The 21,113-nt window shown below is 29.9% G+C and overlaps 1 protein-coding gene across 3 annotated transcripts; it reads left to right on the plus strand.

Moving 5' to 3' along the window:
* Positions 1-829: 829 nt before the first annotated feature.
* Positions 830-20,668, plus strand: LOC129907287 (uncharacterized). Of its 3 annotated transcripts, none has more exons than XM_055983520.1 (4): positions 830-980; positions 19,224-20,046; positions 20,104-20,317; positions 20,370-20,668. In XM_055983520.1, the coding sequence occupies exons 1-4, from the start codon at positions 933-935 to the stop codon at positions 20,575-20,577; spliced, it is 1,293 nt and encodes a 430-aa protein (XP_055839495.1). In that variant the 5' UTR covers positions 830-932; the 3' UTR covers positions 20,578-20,668. The 3 variants fall into 3 exon arrangements, with proteins under 3 accessions (XP_055839495.1, XP_055839414.1, XP_055839559.1); XM_055983439.1 differs by lacking the exon at positions 830-980 and adding an exon at positions 4,740-4,841; XM_055983584.1 differs by lacking the exon at positions 830-980 and adding an exon at positions 4,911-5,123 and having other exon boundaries at positions 20,370-20,659.
* The last annotated feature ends 445 nt before the right edge of the window (positions 20,669-21,113 follow it).

Consider the following 21,113-nt stretch of genomic DNA (forward strand, 5'->3'; position numbering starts at 1 on the left):
TAGGTACTTAAGTGCCAAAGTACATCAAACGGCTTTTTAAGTAAGTACCAGTTCCTCAACAACTTAAATAGTAATTTGGAAACAATACTAAACCAATAAATTGGTAATAATTGCAGATTGGAAGAGATCACAGAAAATTCAATTCTTTTCAAGTGTTTGTTAATTTTTAATTAAGAAATAATAAAAATTAATGTAGAATTCAAAGCCGACCACAAAGCACGGCCAACATAGGACACTTAAGAGACCGCAACAACGTACAATCATTTTAACTTTAGACAGCAGATAAAGAAAACAAAACAAAACAAAACAGAATATGCAACGGATAAAAATAAAATAAAAATACATAAAAAAAGAGAAAAACAATGATTCAGCTGCGGAGTTAAGCTAATGGGATAAGTTGCTTGATCTGTGTACTGAGTACTGACCGGTCGCTGCAGTTGAAATTGATTTAAATAATGAATAAAGAATAAATAAATTTGGAATTAAATAAACATAGTTATTCTGACTCGGACCCACAAATGATGGGGACCGGATTTGAACTCCGGACAATTTTTGTGGTTATAAAAAGTGCGCATAAATGTCATTTTAATTTTAAAAGAAGCCCCAGCAAATATTTACAGTGAGAAAGAAATACTGTTCTCAGAACACATCAATGTTAAAACAAATCAGAACAGAACTAAATAAAAATAGGGCTTCATTGAACGCAAAGAACTAAAATTAAGTCACAAAGCTTCTTTATATAAAAAAAATAACAAAACCAACAACCGTGCGTCGTCAACAGGTGTTTGAATAAAACACATATACATAAGGTGTACACCATACTTGTGAATGTGAGACAGTCACGACTCACGAAGATCACCTAACAAAAGCCGTCTCAAGGCGAAAGAAGAAAAAGACAAGCGTCAAGACAAAAGAGAGAAAAGTTCAGTGCCATGGCCGACGAGAGGAGTGCGTTGCTGCTACAATTAAATAACATAGAGGTAAATAAATTGACGACTATTTTGTCGAGGAAATTCCAGAAGTCAACTAGGACAAAAAAAATAATGTTGTACACAGTTAAGACGATAAATGAGTTTAAGTTCTAGATTAAGGTACGGTTCAATTTAAAAGGGGCTAAAGCGCACATAAAAAGTAAATGAAGCGTGGGGATGGTTTTGGTTAAAAACACTGAGCATTAGACTTTTTATCCTATTTTAGATGATCACCCAGAAATAGCAAGAGCATTGGATCTCGGGAAGCGAGGCAAGGCTGATCAGAAATGTCGCTGAGTGGAAGGAGCGGAAACTGAGTTAACTATTATGTCATCCAGTTACTCACCAGATACGGGTACTTCAACGCCTTTCTTCACAAGATCTGCAAAACGAGAAGTCCAGCCTGCCAGCATAGGGACTCTCAAGAAGAATACGCACAACATACCTTCTTCGCTTGCAGCAGGTGGGCAACAGAAAGAGAAGAACTGGAGGAACTCATAAAACATTGGCATTATCACTCCAGAGAATATACGCGAAATGATGCTAGCTAGCAAACATAACTGGAATTAGATCTGCACATACACCAACCATCTTCTCAGAATTAAGAAAAGAGAAAAAGAACAGTTCCACGTTTCTAACCTATAACCTACTAACCACTAACCTTACCCGATCTAACCTAACCCAACCTAACCTAGGAACGAAGAAAATAGATAAAGAAAAAATTCCGCTAGAGGACGCGAGCTCAGAAAGGGCGGTACAACAGGACCCCCTCTTGAAATAATCCAACCCGTGGTCCCAAGGGCTGTGATGTGTGGTCTTCGAGACACTTTTGGAGGTTTATCCGTTATGTCATTATATGGTTGAAATCCCTTAGAAAGACCGGCACACAGGGAGAATACCTAGTTAAGGTGCGTAACGCATTCCTCAAAAAGTAAAAAAAAAAAAAAATATTTCGGTGTTCGGAATTTTTGTATTGAAAAAAACTGAATTTTCATTTCCCAACTTAAGACCTTTCGGAAAAATAGTACAGATTAAATATGTTCTCTTTCCCATGGGAACTACGAATAATGTAAGTCTATAAATTTTTTTTATGTGAAAGGGTGTTTTTTTTTAGAAGTAAAGAAAATATGGGTATATTTGAAAAAGTGTGAAATACCTACTAGTGTAATATTAGTGGTACCCTATTGATATTTAGCAATTATGTTACTTTTAAAATAAGAAACAAGAATCTTAAGTATCTATAAAAATATCATGGTTAACAGGGTGTTTTTTTGAGTGAAAACAAAAATGATGGGTCACCCTAATGAAATTTGGTAAAAACATTGATTTTGGGATAGAAAGCAAGAATAAAGAGCGATAATAAAGAGAGAATAAAAAGGGTGTTTTTTCGGAGAGGGTGTTTATAGACACTTAAGACACAAAAATACCTTGAAAACATGTGTCATATGATGATATTCAACAAACAATTTTTTTCAGTATATTTTTGACCTTCACCCCCTCCCTCTTGTCCGCGAAAAAACACCCTTCCACACAATTTTTTTTTTATAGACTTTTTTTGTACAAACTTTTTGCCAAGTTTCATGAGTGGAACAATTTTTTTTTTCTTTCTTGATTTTATGTACTGTTTTACCTGTACTAAAATGGCTCATCTACTTTATTAAAATAAAGTGTTTATATAATTCGTTCTCAGTATTAAAAAAAATACTATTGAATGTTGTCTATAGTTCACCATTTTTTTAGTGCTTATGATAAACTGGCGGGTAAGGCTCGATACGTTGTTCTATGATAAAAATTCCATCAAATGGGGTTATACTTTGCAACACAGACCAAATGTGAATGTTGTTCGTTTGACGCTCAGGAATTTTGCGTTTTGAAAATTGAAATAACCCGTCAATTGGCCCTGTAGCACTCTCGATTGAATAGGGGCTTATTTATAAAGCTAAAAACCAAATTTACACAAACTTTTATTTCCAGCGGGACTATGTACAAAAATGCATATTTTTGAGTTTTTGGTTTCATTAAGCTTAATTTTTCTTTGTTTTTGTTCTTAGCCAGAAGAAAAAGCGGTTTATTTATGATCATTATTTTCTGAATTATGAATTAATAACTTTGTAGAAATAATAAAATGGAAATGAAATTTAATGCAACTGATAACACAGATGAGTTATCAGATATAAAGTGATATTGGGTGCAACGAACGAAATTTATTATATTATTTTAGGATTTAGTATCGCAGGTACCTAACTATATTATAGTCAAAGATGAAGAGTTGCATAGAGCTAATATACAAATATATTATTTTAAATTTGCTCAGTTCAAAAATATTTTTTGACCATACTGTCACCTAATATTGGAATCATAACCGTTTAAATGATAAGACTTCTACTTTTTTTTACAAAATGATTACACTGGTCAGCAAAATTTAACTTTTTTTTTGCCACAAGAACCAAAATATACTTTTCTAGTAGTTTTTGGGGTGCTGAATCTGAATCTGAAGTCATAAAAATTTTATTGGCCTCCGTTTTTGAAATATTACCGTTATAAAATGCTAAAAATCGTCATTTTGGCTGTTTTCGATATTCTGTTTTTATGTGGGGTAATTCATTATAAACAAATTTGTAACGGTGATTATAAAAACAGATATTTTTCTTTCAAAAACTGTTTAAATTTTCCCGATATCTCTTTTATTGGTCGAGATATCTTAAGTTTTAGTTATTTAAGCCAAAGAGAAACTAAACTTAATCTAAAGTTTAAGTCACTGGTCACAGAATTTATGCCACAAGAACCAAAATATACTTTTCTGAAGGTTTTTGGGTTACTGAACTCGAATCCGCAATCAGAAAAATTCTATTAGCCTCCGTTCTTGAAATATTACCGTTATAAAAAAACCTTTTTTTGCATTTTATAACGGTAATATTTCAAGAACGAAGGCTAATAGAATTTTTCTGATTGTGGATTCGAGTTCAGCAACCCAAAAACCTTCAGAAAAGTATATTTTGGTTCTTGTGGCAAAAAATGTTTAATTTGGTTGGCCTGTGTTGTTTCTGATTCAAAGACCGCTACTTAAATTTTAAATATCTCGGGCTGTAAAAAAGATATCGGAAACATTTAAACATTTTTTGAAAGAATAAAACTAGTTCTTATAGGTACCGTTACAAATTAATTCATAATGAACTACCCCACATAAAAACAAAGCCTCGAAAACAGCCAAAATGACGTTTTTTGACATTTTCTAACGGTAATATTTCAAAAACGGAGGCCAATAACAATTTTTTGACTTCAGATTGTAGTTCAGCACATCAAAAACTACTAGAAAAGTATATTTTGGTTGTTGTGGCAAAAACCTTGTTGACCAGTGTTATTTTAAAATGGCGGAAAGAATAAGCATTGAAATTTAATTGTAAAATTCAACAGCTCAAGAACTTTCCTACTTTTGCGAAATTCAGTAGCTAAAACAGAATAAAATAAGGTAGGAAAAATGTTAAAAGGTTGATTTGTTGTAGCTACTAGCTAAATTTAAAAGAAATTCCAATTTTCTTTACCCAAAAAAATTTATAAAATAAATTTTTTGCAACTTAAGAAGCTGAATTATTTGTAACTGTAATTTCCAGTCTATAGCCTAAATAGGAATACATTTGAACATTCTGTTCTAAATATACTTCAATATGCAGTTACATATTATTTTAATCTTAATTGTTCATGATGAGTTGCAATCTTTTGAGGCACCCTCACTATCAGTTAACATGTTTGCACTTTTAAAATCAACATTTTTGATTCAATTAATAAAAAATTAAAGAAAAAAAAATTATAATGAAAAAAATGTTTATCAGTTGTAAAATCTCCATCAGAAACAAAACATTGCATTGTAATGTAAGCATCTATTCAATTATAGATACTAACGAAACAAACGCTTTGACACATTTTAGTGTCTCAACATTTAAGCTATAAACATCAATTGAATTTACTAGTTGATTTGATATTATTCAAATAACTGCATAGGGAGACTTAATAGAACCTATAGACTATAGTTTACAGACATTTGGTTCAATCTTTTGTACTTAAAATATTTGAGAGCTTTTTTTGTTTTATTAGTCGGCCAGAAAAGATCGTGCTGAACGGAGTGTTTTTACTAGATACTATTTTCAATTACATGTGAGTGAAATAAAAATTATTGATTAATTTGAATAAAGATTATTTAATAAACACGAAATAATTAAGTAAGTAATAGGTACATTTATTAATGTTTTTAATTAATTAATTCTGTTAATGAGACAAATTGTTTATACTCGTAAGTCGAAAATTATTTACCGGAAGTGTCCCAACTAAATATTTTCGCTGGCCGGTGGCTATTTTAATCTCCACAATTTAATGTATATTAATACGTCGACTATGCGTAGATAACTACAACAACTCTAAACAATGTCAACATTGATGTAGATTAAAGACAATTTAAAAATCATCTGATTGCTAAAATAAAGTAGTTAAAAAAAAAAACAAATGAGTAGCTACTGAGTATCTAGGTATTAGAAAAAAAAAAAACACGACTGAACTTAATAAAAATAAAGGGTTTTTTCGGTGTGACGTTGATGAAATTCAACGTAAATGACATGTAAAGATCGCAATCAGCAAACCTAAGTGGAAATTTTGACCGGCATATTGGATTTTAATTTAGAATACCTTTAGGTAGTTGTTTCAATTTGCCTTTAAAAGAAATCGTGATACCATGACTCTGGAATAACCACAAAGACGTTTGATTTTATTTGACTGGCTAAATGCGTTAAGATATTTCTGAGAAATTTGGCATTGTGAACATCCGTTTAAAATATTTGCGTCATGTGGATGACGAAAAGAGTTTCAAATAGACAAAATAAATAACATACCTACTATATTTATGTAGTTAAATATATTTTTTTAAACAATATTTTGTTCTTGTAAATGTTATATTTTTTACTTGCTTTATTAAATTAAAACATAAGAGGTTTTCTTCTATGCGGCTGTATGTCTACCTGTACTCATATCCACTGACAAATTTGTTCGATGCATTCCAATTTTCTCGAAAGCAGTAGTTGTACAGTAACAATTTTGATAAAAATTTCAAGTTCAATTTTTTGAAAATTAAAAAAATCTCAGAAAACGGTACAAGGCATAGAACGGTCATTTTTAATTGAAAACCATAGATAAGTAACGGTACATTGTATAGAACTGTTTTTTTTTTTTTATTTTTAACTTCTTCCCAAAAGACTATTTCAATTCAATTTCAAAATAGCTTTTTTACCTATAATTTAAATTAAAATTAAAAATAAATTTTCGAAAAAAAAATCGACTAAAAAAATTTGTTTTTGAAAAATCAATTTTTTGAAAAAAAAGGACATTGAATTTTCTTTGAAATTTTAATTTTAGATGTTGATAATTTTGTTTTTTTTGTTTTTTTTTTAATCTTTCATATTTTTAACAAATTTCCAAAAGAAAGAGGTTATGAGTTCGTCTTTATTTGTTTTTTATGTTTGTTCACTTATTACTTTGGACTGGGTGAACAAAATTTGGTAATTATTTTTGTATTCGTGCAGTTAGAACTATAGAATCCATGAGAAAATCCATAAATCCAAGTTTTGTTCCATAAAAATTGGGTTTTTTTTATAAAAATGATTATTAGACTCCAAGGATTTTAATGTTTTATTCTTAAAAATTCGTTTTAATCAAAGAATTCAAGCTTCTTACTGCTTTTCGTTTCTTTTTTGAAGGACTCAAACTTTATTATTTGTTTCTTTTTTTTTTTTTTTTTAATTTAACCACATTTACAAAATTTGTAGGTATATTAAAAGTTCTAAAAATTTGAGCAACATAAAATCTGAGAGCGACTGGGGGCACATTTTCCACTATGACCTCAGATGCCACTACACAGTTAGAGATAAGTATTAAAGCAAGTACGTTCGACTTAGGCACTTCAGAGTATTGGTACAAGAAAAGTCAACATTTCACAACTTAAAATTACTTGAAATTCTTTGCATTATTCCAAATAATGTTAATAAAACAATGTACATAAATTGTTTTTGAAATAAAAACCATTATTTCGTATTTCAAATTTGGAAATCAAAACGATTTTTTCTTACGAATTAAATTTGCGTACCTAAAAAATTTTTGTTTTCATGTGATTCACCAGTGGAACAAATTAATCAATTAAAATTAATCGAAACAAAAAAATTAAAAACATTACCTAAATTTATGGCTGGATCCCACGAACTTGCATTTACGTTTAATTATTATAATTAAAATAAATAATTTAATTTTTAGTTTTGAATACCTTGGTCAATTTTTTTAGTGAAAACAGAGGCGTCCGATAAAAAAAATTAAGTGTACTTGCCTGGTAAGTTTCAAATAGCCATAACTCTAGTCCAGTCAAATTAGCAGAATTAATTAAACTAATTAGGTAAAAGCTGAAAATTGGTGGAGAGCTAAAGGCATACTATTGAACATAGTAAAAGTCCTGACTCCTGACCTCTACCTCCAGGGCCGGATCGGCAATATTCACAAAAAGGGGTGCCAAACTTTTTTAAGTCACTCCTAAAAATGGCCTCAAATCTAGCCTTAAAATAATTATTATTTAAGGGGTAAAGTTTATTTGAAAGCGAAATTGCAGTAAATAAATTTCTTTATTGCTCCTCTAGTGATTTCATAAAAGAAATATAATTAAATCGTTATAAGAAAATTATTTTTTAAGTTTTTCTTTAAACAATGCAAAAAGTGACTTAGTCCACTTTCATAATCATGGGCACATATGTACTATGTATGTAGGTATGATAAAAAAAAAAACTGGTTTTGCTGCCCTTTTTGTCAATATTGCCGATCCGGCCCTGGAGGTATTTTTTTTATTTTATGAACTTTTGACAAAAAAAAGTCCTCAAATTAAAGTCTTCTTCTTTTCTGTGATTCACCGGAAACTATCTAATCCGAGTGTTTTCAATATTATTTCAAAATTTGATGGAAGTAAAGAATTCTATCACGGAAATAGTGGCATTTTCAAATAATACCGAAAATATGGTAATGAGTAGTAAATTCAAGGTGTGAACAATTTTCGGAAGAAATATTATTTCTAATTTGTCTACCTTATCGTACTACACATAATCAAAAATACAACTAAATAAAAAAAAAATTGATTTTATTTGTCCTTTGTTCACAAAAATTGTATTTAGAATTAAAAGAAATATAGTTTTATCGCTTTTAATATAAAAAGAACTTACAAATTTGACCTATTTATGCATATATTTTTTACTTGCTCGATAGGGCAAGTATTGGTTTCGTGTCGAAAAAAAAAATTGAGGTTTTAATCAAAACCAACATTACGATGATGGAGAATTCCGAAAAAGTGGGTCTCGCAATTCCGTCCGTGCGTCTGTGCGGTTGTGCGGTTGTGCGTCCATCTGTACACATTTCCACAGCCTAAACGGGTGGACGGATTTTCTTCAAATTTGGTACAGATGATTTTTATAGAATTCTGAAAGTTGGTTTTTTTTTGTTTTTTTATATCTCGTTTAGAACGTATACCTCCCATACAAAAAAATACGATATTGCGAATTTCTCGAAAACGGCTCTAACGATTTTGATTAAACTTTGTATACGTAATATTTAAAGCATTGGCAATAAAACTGCATTTTTATTTTTTCTCAAAAAAGTCAAATAACAAAAATTTTTTTTTTTCATTTCACAAAATTTTGCCCTAAATGTCGGCTCTTCCCCATTATCATTTTTTTTTTTTAATTTAAAGCCAGCTTTGAAAATCTACAAGTAGACTAACATAAAAGTGCTTTGAACTGCAAGAGCAAGTACGTGCGACCCCAGTCGTGCATTTTATTTAATATAAAGAAAGGTGCTATCCAATTTATATTTGCTAAATGTTATGAAATGATAAATTATGTTATACTAGAATCTAGTGTCCTAAGCTTCGGCTTCGGCCGAATTCGGCCAAACCTTCGGCTTCGAATTTTATTAGTTTATTATATCGAGCATCGTACTAGGCACCGGAAAAAATTTCAATTTTTGAAATTTTTGAAATTTTTGAAAGATTGCAATCTTTTCTTCGGTAGGTATTCAAAAATTTCAAAACACATGTGTGCCATCATAAATAAATACCTAAATAAAAATAATATTTTTATCCAATTGGAAAGGAGAATTCTTGACTTTTTTCAACCTTAGGCTTCGGCTTCGGCCGAAGATTTTCTTTAAGCCTAATACATACATAATTCGACTTAGGCTTCGGCTTCGGCTGAAAATCGACCTTCGGTCGGACACTATTAGAATCTATTAGGGTTCTTTTTTTTAAGGCGATCATCGATTTTCGTCGGTCCCATTTCAAAATTCGAAATGGCCAAAAAAAAATGTTTTCTCAAAATGTAAGCCCTTAAAATTAAGGTTTAGCACTCGCCATTTGAGTTTGAAGATTTCCCATAAAAAATATGAACAAATCTAAGCTTATTACACTGGTTAACAAAATTAAACTTTTTTTTTTGTTGCCGAAACAAAAATATACTTTTCTGAAGGTTTTCGGTGTGCTGAACTCGAATCCGAAGTCAAATCAGCTTAATCAGCTCCCGTTTTTGAAATATTACCGTTAGAAAATGCAGTACTTCGGACATTATTCTTTTATATAAGGAAAATTGTTTGAGCATATTTAGTAACGATTTTTAAAAGAACTATTTTCCACCTTTTTAAATCTGTTTAAATCTTTCCGATATCTTTTTTACTGCCCGAGATATCCTCAGTTGTTTGGTATTTTTATAAATTTTTTAACGTCATTATCTTCTTTATGATGTATGAAGCCAAACCCACTTACTTCATTTTAAGATATCTCGGGCAATACAAAAGATATTGAAAAGATTTAAACAGGTATCGAAAGATGGAAAACAGTTCTTATAGAAACCATTACTAAATATGCTCAAACAATTTTCCTTATACAAAAGAATAAGGTCTGAAGAACTCAAAAAACATTTTTTTGCCTTTTCTAACGGTAATATCTCAAAAAACGGGAGCTGATTAGTTGTTTCTGACTTCGGATTCGAGGTCAGCATAGCGAAAACCTTTAGAAAAGTATATTTTTGTTTCGACAACAAAACCCTTGTAAACCAGTGTTATCTAAAGAAATATCAATCCTGAGCACTTTTTTGTAGGAAATTGAATGCTCTAAAACTTTGGCACATAAAATTTTGTTGTAGAACCACCCATTTCTAAAATAACACCGAAATCAGACCAAAAAATCGTGGAAAAAATGGCTTTCATGACTTGCTCTGTCTCACTGGTAGAAGTTACAGTAAAGTCATCTATGAGCTATGACACTTTTATAGACCGATCAATTCTGAATAATATGCTTTTTGATTCATTGAGATAACATAAAATTCAGCTGAGCTGGATAAATTAAAATAAAAAAAATCTCTAAAACTTCGTGTATTTTGTATCCCGAGTCGAACATTTGGTACTATTTAACACCTAAATATCAACTAAATAATCTCTGTTTAGATTCAATACTCCATAAATATCACTTAATTTGTAAAGGAAATAGCCTCTACTTAAGACCGCAAATAGTCAGTTATCGGAGAAAATCCCATTTTGGGTAGTTATTTAGGACCAACAAAAAAATCTAATTAAACCCTTTAGATCCTCACTAGGGTCTCGATATATTTTAAATAGGTCCTATAAATTCTAATTAAATCATAACTTATGTTCAGGTTAAATAAGATTAATATTAAATACTTATTAAAGAATTATTCTGAAAACTAGAAAATATGATTAAGAAATAAATTAATACCAAAACTGCTTACTAAATAATTTTTAAATGTTTTTAATTAAGAAAGTGCAGTTTTATTGCCTAATGACCTCTACAGCTAGAATCCATCGGCTGCACCGGGTGCTCCAGGCATATAGTAAGTAAAATTCACATGTCAGTTTTCAGGCGTTATCAATGCAAAAAAGGATTTGTTCAGGATAATCCAATACTGTGTCACTTTATTGTATGCCATAAAACTCTGAATGTTTAAAAAATAATAGGAGCAAGATTAATGTTTCTTAAATTTATTTACCAACAAGTTCAGACACGTAAAAACAAAAAAAAGAGATTTCTCAGAAAAAAGTAGTTTTTTTAATATCTCGAAAACGACATGACATTTTTACATCATGTCGTTTAAATAAAATAAAATTTTGAAAAAAAATTAGTTCAAATAAAAAAAAGACTCACGCACGTTAACTTTGTTATTTTTTTTTTTTTTTACAAAAATATAAATTTTTAGTTTGATTCACTTTCACTTTTTTCTTTTTATTTATTTCGCAAATTTTAGATTTTTTCACATTTTTCCCCATTTCTTTTATTTTACGTACGTAGCGAACACTGTTTTTTTCACTAAATCCACAAAAAAAAAAAAAAAAAAAATTACCGACACCGATCCGCACTTACCACCGAATGCCTTTAAAATGTATAAAGTATTATTCAACGTATCTATATGTTCGTACCGAACAATGTTTTTTTCAGTAAAACATAGTTACAGGTCTTTTTAATAAAAAAAATAAGTGGTGAAAAAAAAGTTTTTTTCTTGAAAAAAATATCTGTGGTGAACAGATGACAGCTGTCGAAAAAAATCGTGGTGAAAGAAATGCATTATTTTTTTTTTTGCTGAAGCACTGTATACTTAGCTTAAATAAAAACAAAAATTACTGACACCAATCCACACTCGCCGAATGCCCTTTGAAATGTCAAGTCATTGGCCCAGGTGGTTACATGTCTGAACTTGTTCTCTTAGGACTTAACTAGTATTTGGAGTCTCAAGAGTTTGAAAAGTAAACGAATATTTAGGACTAAAAAAGTGTTTGCAGTTTTAATAGTCTCAACTTAGCTCATATAATGTTAAATAGTATCTAATAAGCTTAAAGAGGTTTAAAAGTACATAGTAAGATCTAAAATTTCTGGACACACACAGAATATTTAGGATTAAACAAGTGTTTTCAGTTTTAAAAGGCGTTATATATGGTTCGTGAAGGGTTTTCAGGAGATACTGAGATAGCTAAGTATACAAAGTTCGTATTTAGGTTTATTTGAAGATGAAAACTGCCTAAATAGATTCTACTAAGCAGTTTGAGTTCAAAATTCGTACATAACTTTTTAAGGCCGTTGTTAACATTTTGTATATGCAGAAAATCGAAAACAAAATAAGGGTGAGAGGGTTGAGGGGTTAATAAGCTCGGTTGAAAGAGAAGTATCAATCTCGGTAGGTGCAATTTAAAACTGTCATATAAAAATATGTTAATGTATTCTTATAATCTTGTTTTAAGATTTGATTTTTATTATATCAAATTCAGTTAATTCTTTGCATGAGGGGGTAAGAAGATTGGAGATTATAGGTATGTGTCAGGGTAAGAGAGATTTATGGACTGACTGCATAATGAAAAGATAATAATACTGCCCTTTTGAAATAAAAACATCTTTTTTTATCTTAAGATTATTTTTTCATAATTTTTTCTGAATCACTATCAGTATTAACATTTGAGTTCTCATTATTTTCCTCATTTGAAAAAGAAGTCATATACAAACTTCATCATTTTAAGTTTTTTTCTTTTTTTATTGTTGTTTTCCGAATTGATGATACATAAGGATCTGAAGATACAAAAAGCATGTTTAATAAATCCGTGTTGGTATTTATTCTTGAATTTTTTCTGGTGTGGTCTCTTCTCATTAGCCTATATTCTTTATTATATGCTTCTGCAGCTTCTTCTGACAGTTGACCTTCGACCGTGAATAAAGATATAATAACCAAATAAGTTTTATTGGGTTATATGAAATTTACTTATTTATTTACCCAACGGCAAACTCATATTGCGAATGACATGAGCACCATGCAATAAAATTTGATGTACGCTAGATGGAAGATAAAACCATGGATAGAGCGTAACAAATAATTTTGCGGTCTGTCGAGCAAATGCCTCAAATTAATTTTTTTTAATCTCCGGGCTGGGCTGTGTTCCCATTATTTGTTGTTCCTGCGCCTATGTAAATGAAATACAAATTTATCTTTTTGTTCGTAAGTCATTTTAAAAGTTAAAAAATGTAATAACTTTTAAAAAGGAGATACTTTTGAATTTTGGTTATAACGTTAAAAATATAAAACACTTAACACGCACTTGTACTTACTTGGAAGCTTAACTGAACTGAGAGTCTATTAAGCTTTCGCTACTTAAGTAATGTTTAAACGGCTGACAAACAATGGTAATATCACGCATTTATGTTATAATTCAAATCGTGGCATATAGGTATAAAATGGCAGACAATACGACAACTTACCAGTCGGGAAAAACAGAAATTTAAAGTCATTTTGATTGATAATCTCTCACAAAATATGGCATAACTAGACAAGTTGGCTGGAATTGGCCGAGATTTTTTGGCAAGTTTACCTCAAGGCACTAGCCAACCAAGAAAATGAAAAGAGAAGAGCTTGCGAGAGCTTGCAAAATTTTGGCGGTCTTTTGAAAACTAAATTTGGGGACAAAAAAGCACTTAATTTAATTGTGTGAATTATAAGCAACGAATAAAAATTTAAAGTTGTTGTTCGTCATTACTGATTCCTTACATTATTTAGTAGTGGGGAAAAAAAATCCTAGCTCACATCTGTTTATTAAAAGAGGAATGTCGATTGATTGAAAAAAGACCAATTTGGCTTCGAAATTTAAATTATTAAAAGGCCTCTATGATACGACGAATAACGGTGAAGTGTATTGGGTTTTCCAATAATGGGTACTAGAATTCTTTTAGTTCAAGTATTAAGAGTGTTCTCTGAAAATATTAAATATTTTCGAAACTATTTTTGAAAATGGGTTTTGGCGCACTAGAGTCCCATTTCATCCCACAGTGGGGCGGCTTGCTTGGCGGTGGGAGCGGACTAAACGACTTTGCGGCCGGCTGGAAGTCGTAATTTTTGTCCAAAAAAAAATATAAAAATACAACATAGTAGGTCTGAATGTGGGCTACAATTTTTATGTTAATAATTTTTTCGATATTCATCACCCAAAAATAGATTATGTCAAAAAACAAATGGCATGTCCTAAATTTTTTACTTTTTTAATCGATATCTCGAAAACGGTTCATGATACACAAAAAATGTGTATGCATGAATTGTAGAACTCGTTAAAAGCTACAAAAAAGCTCCTTGTAAAATTTTCGCATCTCGTCAGATAGCCGAGTTATTGTCAAAAAACTTTTTTTCAAAATGGCGGAAAAAGCTCATAGGAAATCTTGGTCGAAAACTTCAAGTTAAGCTTTTTTAAGCATCCTCTACAACATATCCAAAATTTAGCTTTCTCGGTCATTTTGCATTTCCAAATGTATATAATGACTGGCCTAGTATGAGAAGTCTTAAAACTGGAGAGTGCTAAATCTTAATTTTAAGGACTCAAATTTTTAGGGAATTTTTTTTTGGCCATTTCGAATTTTTAAATGGGAGCGACGAAAATCGATGATCGCCTTAAAAAAAGCACCCTACTCAGGGTTCCCAGGTTGAGGGGAAAATCACCATTTTTGTCGATTTTTTTTAAACGAAAGGGATAAAATAGGGGACGGGGATAAAAAAGGGGAAAAAATATCTAAAAGGGGAAAAATCTAAGCTTACAAAAGCATTAAACACAATCTTTGAACAATGGAATCTATTTAAATAAAACTCAATTTCGAAATAACCTATCGTATTCCACGCTAAGTGGATTTTGAATTCCTCAGCTCTATTAAAGAATAGGGTGCTTTAATTTTGTATTCACTCCTCAAAATACTTAATACATATTACATTAATTACATTTTATTTTTTTTTTTAGTATATCAAATAGATTTGAGCCTGCTACGCGACGGCAGCCCCAAAAAAGACTAATAAACTGATAAACTGTTACGACACATATCGTGGTTGAAGAAGCCTGCCTTATACTGTATGTTTCCACCTACCGTAAATCCGAGATTTAGCTAAGTAGATTTAGAACAAATCTCGAGATTTATTTTAAATCTACTTAGCTAAATCTCGGATTTACGGTAGGATTTTTCCTCAAAATAAGATTTATATGTACCTAAATTATAAAGTATTTTTTTAAGATTAAATTAAATAGGTACAAAATTAATATTTTTTTAAAAAAGTTTTTAAATACTTGCATTTTTTTCTTCACAAAAAAAAAAGGGGATTTTTTTTACGAAAAAGGGGAAACAAAAACGTTTTGGTGTTAAAAAAAGGGGATTTTTGTTTTGAAAACCTGGGAACCCTGACCCTACTATACAAGATTTCAATAGACTCACTTTATTATTTCATAAAAGCTAAACCTTTTAACTTTGTCAACTTAAATTAAAATTATGTAGGTATGTGCAAGTAATGCCACTTGTTATTAAATTTTTTTTTTCTAGTGAGACGAAAATTCTAAAAAAATTTACGTACACGTAGTACATCAATCATATTTATTCCGAAATATTATTCTATATGTATGTTTGTAAGCAACAAACAAAACAAAAATTGCTTTGTTAATGATATTTTGTTTCCGGGGTAAAGTTAAGAAATAATGATATGGAATAACTACCCATCAAAGTTTTGATGTTTTTTTTTTTTTTGGTTTCATTAAGAGACTAATGATCAATTCTTTAAAAAAAAAAGTTACCAAACAATAATTACCTAATTCTTCTAAAAAATAAACATATAATTAGACATACATATACCTACCTTAACTGCTGAGAATTTTGTATGTATCCACGCAATATAATTATTTGAAATGACAATAGCATTTACGAGTATAATTATTAAATATTTGTTTGACTTAATTAGAGGATCTATAATTTTGTTATAAACATCTTCAAATCATTTGATTATAATTAGATTAAAAAATGCAATTATTTATACTCTCCACAAATTAAACGTTGTGTGTTAGGTATTTAATATTTTTAATAATAAAAATATATGTTTGCATTTGTAGGTATGTTGAAACTTACACATTTGGAAAAAGTATTAATGATCAGTTATTACGATGTTTGATACCATTTGTTGCCATTCACGTATCGTTGGTATCTAGTTACTCTCAGTTTATTATTTGTGTTACTCTGTAAGTATTAAGTATTACTTACTTAGCATTTTAATTTTGTGTACTTAGTATTTTTAACTGTTAAATATTAAACACTGTGAAAAATTCGCCTTCTTTTTTTACCAAAAGTGAAATAAGGCAAATTTTTGAATATTGGTCCTATTTCAGTTTATCTTTATGGTTTTAAATATAATTAATTAAACTGTTTTTTTCTTGGTTATTGGAAAAAATCTCTCAATCAATGATTTCAATCTTAATCCATATTTAAGTGCTCACGTAAGCAATTTGGCTCATCAATTAAAAACAACAAAAAGTACCGCTCGAAAATACTCGTCGTATATGTTTATGAAAAAGAAATAAATTTATGGTAAGGAAAAATATAAGCATTAAGATTTTGTATTAAAAAAAAAGGTTCCACATACACCATAGTGACCCATACAAATTTCCTCTCAATTCAATAGTGAAACGAATTTAGTTTATGTTGACTGTCAAAATGATAAAGTTGTTAATTTAAAAAAAAAACATAGGTTTTCATAAAACCAATTGACGTACAATTAGCGCATCTTTTTGTTTATGGGACAAAAAACTGTGAACATTTTGCAGTACCAAATTTGGATATTCAAAATGAGCAAGTTTAAAGTAAATCGAAGTTTAAAAAGTGAAATCAGAATTATTAGTTGCTATGCCATATTATTTTCATGGCTAAAAATCATCGCAACATGTAAAATTTTGCAAGAAAACTTGTCAATCGTACTTCAATGTCACTTTTGGAGCAATTTAATTGCCCATATTTGCCTTATAAATTTGAAAATGTAATAAGAATAAAACACCTTTGCGTTTGATTGAAAGAGTGTTTTTTTTTTTAATTTGCGGGTTAAATATACTTTGGCAGAATTTAATTTAGGGTTGGGTTCGATATCCCGCTTTTTATATTCCCGTTTTTTTAAATCCCGCTTTTAAAATCCCGTTTTTCATAATCCCACTTTTTATAATCTCGCTTTTTTATAATCCCGGTTTTTGTAATCCCGTTTCTTATAATCCGTTTTTAAAATTTTTTAAAATAAAACAACTAGTTTTGATTGCAAAATCGGGATTGTGAAAAATTAAAACTAATTAAAAAATGAGAGATTTTTCTAAACGCATTTAATTATAACCTTAAACAAAAAAATATAATAAATAAAAAAAATATGAAAATTTAAACAATGTAATATTAAAAAGAAATCAATTAACAATCTAATATTTACTCTAAGGTTTCAGAAGAACAATCAAATCGTGATAATCTCATAGATTTATAATAACAGCCGTGTTTTATTGGTACTCAGTATTTTACTAAGTAAACATTTTATGCTGCAAACAACAAAAAACGATAACTTTTATTTATTTTTTATAATCCTATATTGTTGAAGGGTCAAAAATGTATAAGTCTATAAAAACAGTTTCTCTGTAAACCAACAAATACAAAACATTTGTTTATCCTCAGCAATCATTTGTTGTTGTTTCCCGTGTAAAATTTTACTGAGCTAAGTACTGAGTTACCAATAAAACACGGCTAACATTAAATAATGACCTTAAATTTAATACACACTACACAATCAAAATAAATTTCAATTAATTATAAATCAACTTATATTTGGATGCATTTCAACAGTTTTGATATTTATTTAAATGAAATTTCTTTTACTTGTGAACTCAATTTAAGGTTTTAATCATTTTATGTTTTTACAAAAGAAATACCGTTTTCATAATGTGTTGTAGGTACATATTCTGTGAACTTTATGATTTTTTTTATTTATGCATTAAGCATGTAAAGGGTCCAGGGGAAAAACGGCACATGTCCACTTTTTGTCAAAAATAAACTAATAATGAGGTCTTGTAGTATTTACTGAGCACTATCTGATGGCATCCTTACTTTTCTAAAACAAATTTAAGCCTTACTGAAAAAATAAATAAATTGTGCTTTAAGTAAGTATGGAGAACAAAATTTAAAAATGCATTTTTCTCTAAATGAGTTGGAATGGACTTGTGCTTTTCTTCCTCTGGACCCTTCATGTATTTTGTAAAAAAAACGAGACTTGCGGGATTTGACGGGATTTTAAAATGCGGGATTATTATTGATCGGGTTTTAAATAAGCGGGATTTCAGAAGACGGGATTTAAAAAATTGGTATTTTAGTAGACGGGAATTTGAAACTTTTTTTTCGAAAAACGAGATTTTAAAAAGCGGGATTCCGATACGCTCCCTTTAATTTAAGAGTCAAGTTCTAAAACACTACAAAATACAAAAAAATGTAGATTTATAATAAATGACAGAAAGTATCCCCGAGTTCATTAATGTAAAATAACTGAAGTACTGCTTGTAGGCCGGTATTCTTCAAGACCTCCTAAGATTTTTCATCACACAACTAAAGAATGGTCAAAACTCATCTCAACAAAACTTTATCAAAAATTGCTAAAGAAAACATAAATATACCGCATCGTCTCGAATATAGCTAAAAACAAAAAGTAATGGAGAATTTCAGTTAACTCAATTGTCGCTGTATGTCGATTACAATAAAATGGCGAAAAGGCTCCGACATTTCCGGTGAAAGGTTGCTTTCTTAAATTGAACCAACCCCAATTTGGGGTTCTTGATCCTATGTATATCCACATCATTTTTAACTTGACCTGCTAAAATCGAACGATTTTGACTGTATACCAGTGCCCCGTCAATAGATAAGGAACATTTAAGGGGTGGTTCTTGGATAAATTCTATATCCGCAAAGTTGATATCACTTAAATGCTTACTTTTGTTATACCTTGACTCTTGTTAACGATAGCTTCTCTGTTAATACATGTTCAGCAACCATTATAATATTTTTTAAATACGCAATCATTGATTAGGTAATGGCTTTATTAATTTTTATAATACAAAATAGATTTAGATGAAATTTTATAAGATTAAAATAAATCTATTATCATCATCATTACAATCAAATTCATTCATGCGTTCAAAACTATTTTTTTGATCTCAAAATTTTTCAAACATTTCCATCTTCCAAATAAATTTAAGTAGGTACCTAGTTATGTTTGCTCATTTGTTAGCCTCATCGATATGCATATTTTCATGGACTTTATTTGGTGTAATAAATATTTAACATACCTACATTCAAAACTAATTCAAAAATTTGTTAATTGATAATTTCAGATCATGGGTGATCCTCCAGAAATTAAAAACTTAGCAAAAGTTGTTGAACCACATTTAAATGGTGGCCAATTGATATCATATTCAAGTCGTTTCTTAACCAAACCTGGCGATAATTATGGCAGCGTTATGATGGCAATATCTGCCAATATCCGAAACGTTGATGGAACAATAGAAGAACGTCCACTGGTTGCCAAATTGCCACCAATAACAAATGATTTATTTTGGAATATATTCAATCCAGAAGTTACATCGCTTCGGGAGAATGCAATTTATGAAAATGTTTCACAAGATTTGCTTCAACTTCAATTAGATAGAGGAATTCCAGAATCGGAATTAATTGACGTCTTTGCCAAATCCTATGGATGTCGAATATCCTTAAATGAAAATGCAACAGTTCTTGATCGCGATGCAGTTTTGGTATTGGAGAATCTTCAAAATAATGGTTATAGAGCTGGAAAACGACAAGTTATGTTCGATTATGATCATATTAAGCTTGTTTTGAAATATGTTGCGAAATATCATGCTTTGCCAATTGCCTTCCGAAAATTGCAACCGGATAAGTTTGACAAAGATGTACGATCAAAATTTACTCGTTACGATATAAATTCTCATATGGATGCTAAATTGAGTGCTTTATTTAGAGAGCAAATGTTAGAGGAAATCACAATTGCTTTGGGCGATGATACTAAAGCTATTGAACGCGTTGCTGAACTAGAATCCTTGTACCAAAAGTACATGGGCCAACCAGAGGAATGCAAGGATGGTCTTTTTACCACAATAGCTCATTACGATTTGTGGATTAACAACGTAATGATTTTGTACGGTATGTTACTAACCCAGGCCAAAACAAAGCGTTTTTTTAAATGTTGTTTTTCCTTAGACGAAGCTGGTGCACCGAGCAAACTAAAAGTTGTCGATTTTCAAATATCCCAGTATGAATCACTAATGCATGATTTAGTATTTTTATTATTAACAAGCGTTGAAACAAAAGTTCTAGAAGAACATTTTGATAATTTATTAAAATACTACTACGATGAATTTATTGATTGCTTAGAAAGACTTTCTATAAAAACAGAAGAGTATAGTTACGAAAAGTAAGTTCATGTGTTATCATAGTAAAATTTATCATCAAAAACTTTCTTTCAGGTTTATTGAAGAATTACATAGAATAGCTCCAGTACAAATTCCACATGCTTTGTATATGTCAAGAGTTTTACTTGCTGATGATCAAAATATGCCACCGGATTTTAAAGATTGTGATACAAATACATTTAAATCACCAGCATCTAAAACATTACTTCAAAAACTAAGTGATATTGTTAAGATTTCACAAAAATTTGGCTTTTTCTGGTAGTGTTGGAGCTGCAGTATTATTTTATTGTTTTTATTTTAATAAGTTTAAAATGGTCTTAGGAATATTTTTTGTTATAAAATGAATTGATTAATTGAAAAATAAATATTAAATTATTGACTAAATCGATGTTCAAAGAAAAGAAAACAAGTTTTTAAAATAATAATTTTTCGACCAATCACTTTACTTTCCAAGAGATCATTTTAATGGGAAGCCAAAAACTTCACAGAAAAACAGAAAAGGAGGAGAAAATTTAACAAGTTTTTATTTTCCTTCTTAAACGTAATGCGATTTTAACATTGATAACATGGCTTCTCCAATTTCTACATTCCGCAAAGTGTTTGAACCCTCCCCACTCGCATGTAAAACCTCAGCAACATTAACAAACTAACCTTCCATCATTGAATAAATTATTTCAAAAGAAATGTATTCAATGCTTTTTAAAAAAAAGCAGTGTTGTAAAGATCGAAATAACATTCATATACTTTTTTAAACCTCTCCCCACTAACCCAACTTGTACCACTTTTCAAATAATTTCA

Source organism: Episyrphus balteatus, chromosome 1 (assembly GCF_945859705.1).
Source record: "Episyrphus balteatus chromosome 1, idEpiBalt1.1, whole genome shotgun sequence".
Taxonomy (NCBI): domain Eukaryota; kingdom Metazoa; phylum Arthropoda; class Insecta; order Diptera; family Syrphidae; genus Episyrphus; species Episyrphus balteatus.